We start from the raw sequence: 4,107 nt of genomic DNA, 5'->3' as shown, positions 1-4,107 counted from the left end.
TATTGTTAGCAAAAAGTATTAGTCAATTAAGTAAGTTAATCACATTTCAAGGTTGCCATGGCAACGGAATTCTGACAAAATTTGCCAATTTCGATTTAAACAAGGTTTTCTTGCTAATATTTACTTTTTTTCATACAAAAATTAAATTCTATAAAATTTAACGTAATTTTCATGATTCAAAATTTATGTTATGCTAATTTTATGACGTCATTAGTCAAAATCTAAGATGGCCGCCCTTATAAGCTAAATGACGTCATAATAGCGTCATATTTTATGGTGATGACACAGGTTCTTATGAGGATTTAGTTTTACATGTTTATTATCCTCTGCAAGTTTTATTATCCTCTGCAAGTTTGGTGGTCATATAATAAGTAGTTAAGGACTTCGTCACAAAAGTTTGTTTAAAAAACTGCACTTTTTTGCTGGGGTCCGTTTGGACCCCAAAAGGGACTGAACACAGACGTTCTTCATAGTTTCCATAGTATTAAACCAATCTTCGTAAAAACTTAGGAGAAGGTATAGAAGATATGTACTGACAAATTAAAAAAGTCACGGAAGGAATTTTTCTTTAGATTAAAAATGTTCAAATGGTACTTCGAAATTTACGCCTGGGGTCCAATTGGACCCCACTCTGGTGTTTGAGGGTTAAGACATTTAAGGTTGATAATCTAAGATGGCGGATAGCTAAACTACAGATGACGTGTTGACGTCGTTGCGTCGGATTTTGACAACAGAAATCTTATAACACTTAATATATTAATAAGAAACCTTTTTTTACCTTTTTGTGTCAAATATTCTGGTATTATGGGAATTCCCCGCTTAAGCCAAAAACCAATTAATGACGTCATAATCACGTTATATTACGTCATAATGATATAAATATCTCAGGAATTTTAAAACTTCACAAGCATATGACCCTTAAAAATTTGGTTTTTGTGAAGTAAGCCGTTTTAAAATTCCCCCAGTCCAGGGAATGCCAAAAAGCCCAGTCTGGATTGGGTTAAAGACCAGAAATCTGGACCCAGCGTACGCGACCATAAAAGGCTATCTCCTACCAGGATGTCAGTTGCTAAATTGACTCCTCACATACTCCCAACATCATCAATGGCTTAGACCCTGCAAGAGATCTCTACCCGTCTGGCTACTAAGAACAATGGCTTCATGTTACAGCAGCCGACAGGAAGACATTTGCATATTAACTGACATCATGATTTCAAAAGTCCTGTCCATAAATTTTTCAGGAAATCATTTTCAGACTCAGATAGTTGCTGGAAGCATAAAACCCAATGCAGTACAGTTCAGGTGTTCATAGTTTGTTTTCACACAAGAGCTTGGGCATGATGTTGTATCAAGGCCTTTGTTTTCAAATCCTTGCTTGAACTAAATCTCAGCAAAGATCAGCCTCTCAGTCTGTCAAGTTTGAACTACATAATATTTTGCAACTTGTAACTGTCTTCACCATAGCTTTGATACCTAGTAATATGCAGTAGTTATACTTATAGTTGGTATTCCAAAAGAGACTAGGGTAGACTTAGGCTCTGTAGGACTGTACAAATCTGGGTCAAAACACTTCAAGGCAGACCATTGCCAGCTATGCTTTATAATTTTTGTAAGAAGCACTATTTACTTTTAATTAGCACGTTTTGGGGAGTTTTCTGACAGACATTTGCTGGACCTTTGGGTCGGCAATTTCTGGACTTATGTGGAGCCTTGGAGGAGGTATTTTTTTTCAAACAGGTGAAAACTAAAGCGCGCGCGGACGCCATCCATAAAATTCAGTCGGTGTGGCCTTATTGCGTCTATCTTAAACTAGCTTTCCTTTCTCCTGCAGGCTGGCGTCAGCATGGGAGGACAAATTTTATTACGCACCGTCGCGATTTGGATATCGAAAACAATACCACTCTATGTTGGAAACACTTTCCTCAAACACCTCAAAGACACAGGTAAGTATCAGTCTAATGAATCTTAGTAGTACTCATAGTCAGCCTAGATGTCTATATTCAAGATTAAAAATATTGAAAGAAGTTTATCAAAGCAAAGGTAAACAATTTCCTTGAATATAGTAGTGTTTCTTTTTGTGCCTTATATCTTTCCTTGACCAGCTCAATTTACAACGGCCCTCACCATAAAAGAAATTAGCTAATGTAGATTTAACCTCATTCAGACCTGGGGTTGCTTTTGAGGCTTGCGCCAACTTTTATGTCGAATAACGCCAGAAAGAACGCTTCAGAAACCAAATTTGGCAATTTTTCTTAAAACAAGGTTGAAACAGTTTCACAAAGATTGTAAAATTACCTTATTTTTTTTGTGTCATGACAACCGTTTGTTGACAGGCATTCTGACGACAATCGCTAATTTCGGTACTAGTACTGTATTTTTCGAGTTTATTTGCTAGGTTACTGATATTTTAACACATATACATAATACATATACACATACACATAATATGATTCTATATTATCTAGAATCATTTTCAAAATTAGATATAAATACATTTTGTTAATTTGATGACGTCATCGGGCAGGATTTCTAGATGGCAGACCATATGACCGAACAAATTTTGCGATTAATTGCTTAAAAATTGATGTTTTTTTAAATTCAAAACATGTTAGATGTGCATGACGTCAATTTATGACGTAATTTTGACGTCATTGATGTTGATATTGTCAACACAAATCGTAACAATAACTATTATTCGAATATCTACTGTTATATTTTTGTAGCATATTATGAAGTTTTCTGGAAATACCCCTTTTCCATGGTCCAGCCATTACAGTCTTATTTATAACGTCATTTTACGTCATATTACGTCATAATAGCTCGGTGGTGATATGATAATTCGTTGAAAAGTTACAGGAGTTGGCGGACCTCCTCCCCGGCCATGATCCAGGACTGACCGGTCTGAATAGGATTTCCCAGATGGATATAAAGTCTAAATAAGTATGCATGCGCAGCAGTTTTATGACATTGCAGGAATGTTTATACTTGGTTGTTGTATACATTTTCAAAATATTGTTTTACTCAGATTGGACATTCGGGGATGCTACCCGAAGGCAGTGACAACAAGTCATATCCAATAGTTCCGTTCCCTGCTTTCATTAAAGCTGTTGGTACGAACAGAACAGACTGGCAAGATCCGCACTGGCAGTTGATCTCCGACCTATGTGCCCCTTGCCATGTAAGTACTAAGGTGGACTCGCTTGTTAGATTATGAAGAAAAAGACGTTTCACTAGCAAACTTTTCATGTTCAGGTAATTGAACAACAATATTGACCTAAATTACATCTTTAAAGAAAGAAAGATGTAATAAGTGAGTAAACATTACTGTAGATAAATTTCAAGGTAAATTGGAGTACATTTTCCCACAGTCATCAAGTGACGATTATAATCTAAGGTTGGACGAGTTTTCAAAAATTCGGGCAAGTGCATAAAAATGTACTTGCCCGAACAAACTTTTCATTTGCCTGAATTTTTATATAATGTATTTCCAGTTCCAAGAATGGACTTTTTTCTTTGTTGGGATATGGTTAAAAACATGATTACAGAAAGTATAACAACTATAGGAGTATTCCAGAGGCATGTCATAGGTTGTTCACCTTTTTTTTTACCCTTACGTGGCATGGAATAGTGAAAGCGTGATGATTCTGTGGCCTTGCTATCATCATTTTTTTTGTACAAACACAAATTTAATTTACGTGTAAAACAGTACCTTACTACATTATCTAACTTTCTGCCCTCTAAAATAAGGCTAAGTCCTCAAAGAGAAGGGGCTGCACGAGCGACCTCCATGGAGGAGCTCCACAGAGCTCCTCCATGGAGGTTGCTCGTGCAGACCTCTAGCTCCACGGAGCGGGCTCTACGCACTCATGAATGCAAACACTTGGTTCTCGTCACCTTCATGAATTAAAAACAAACTCCATGGAGAAACTTCTCTCGTAGAAGAAAAACAAACGGGGACGGGCTGAACTAGCACCTTAAACAAATTGTTGGCAGGGCTCTATGGAGATATCGTAAATGACAAAGATACACAGAACGGAGAGCAGAGCAAGCAACCTCTACAAACTATGAATGTAAACATACTGTTAACAACAAACACACAGAGCCGAT

At 36.9% G+C, this 4,107-nt stretch overlaps 2 protein-coding genes across 2 annotated transcripts in view; both read left to right on the top strand.

Moving 5' to 3' along the window:
• The window catches only part of LOC118430745 (carbohydrate sulfotransferase 11-like), a 246,314-nt gene that overhangs the window by 162,942 nt on the left and 79,265 nt on the right, over positions 1–4,107 (top strand). The window lies entirely within an intron of this gene.
• Positions 1–4,107, top strand: part of LOC118430697 (carbohydrate sulfotransferase 10-like) — a 28,006-nt gene that overhangs the window by 18,416 nt on the left and 5,483 nt on the right. The window contains exons 5-6 of the mRNA XM_035841693.1: positions 1,832–1,943; positions 3,026–3,178. Of these exons, the coding sequence (XP_035697586.1) occupies positions 1,832–1,943; positions 3,026–3,178 (265 nt within the window). The remainder of the gene's footprint in view (positions 1–1,831; positions 1,944–3,025; positions 3,179–4,107) is intronic.

The sequence above is a fragment of the Branchiostoma floridae genome, chromosome 1, assembly GCF_000003815.2.
Source record: "Branchiostoma floridae strain S238N-H82 chromosome 1, Bfl_VNyyK, whole genome shotgun sequence".
In the NCBI taxonomy this organism is placed as follows: domain Eukaryota; kingdom Metazoa; phylum Chordata; class Leptocardii; order Amphioxiformes; family Branchiostomatidae; genus Branchiostoma; species Branchiostoma floridae.
Note: the sequence above shows the minus strand (reverse complement) of the source record. Positions and strands in the feature narration are given on the sequence as shown.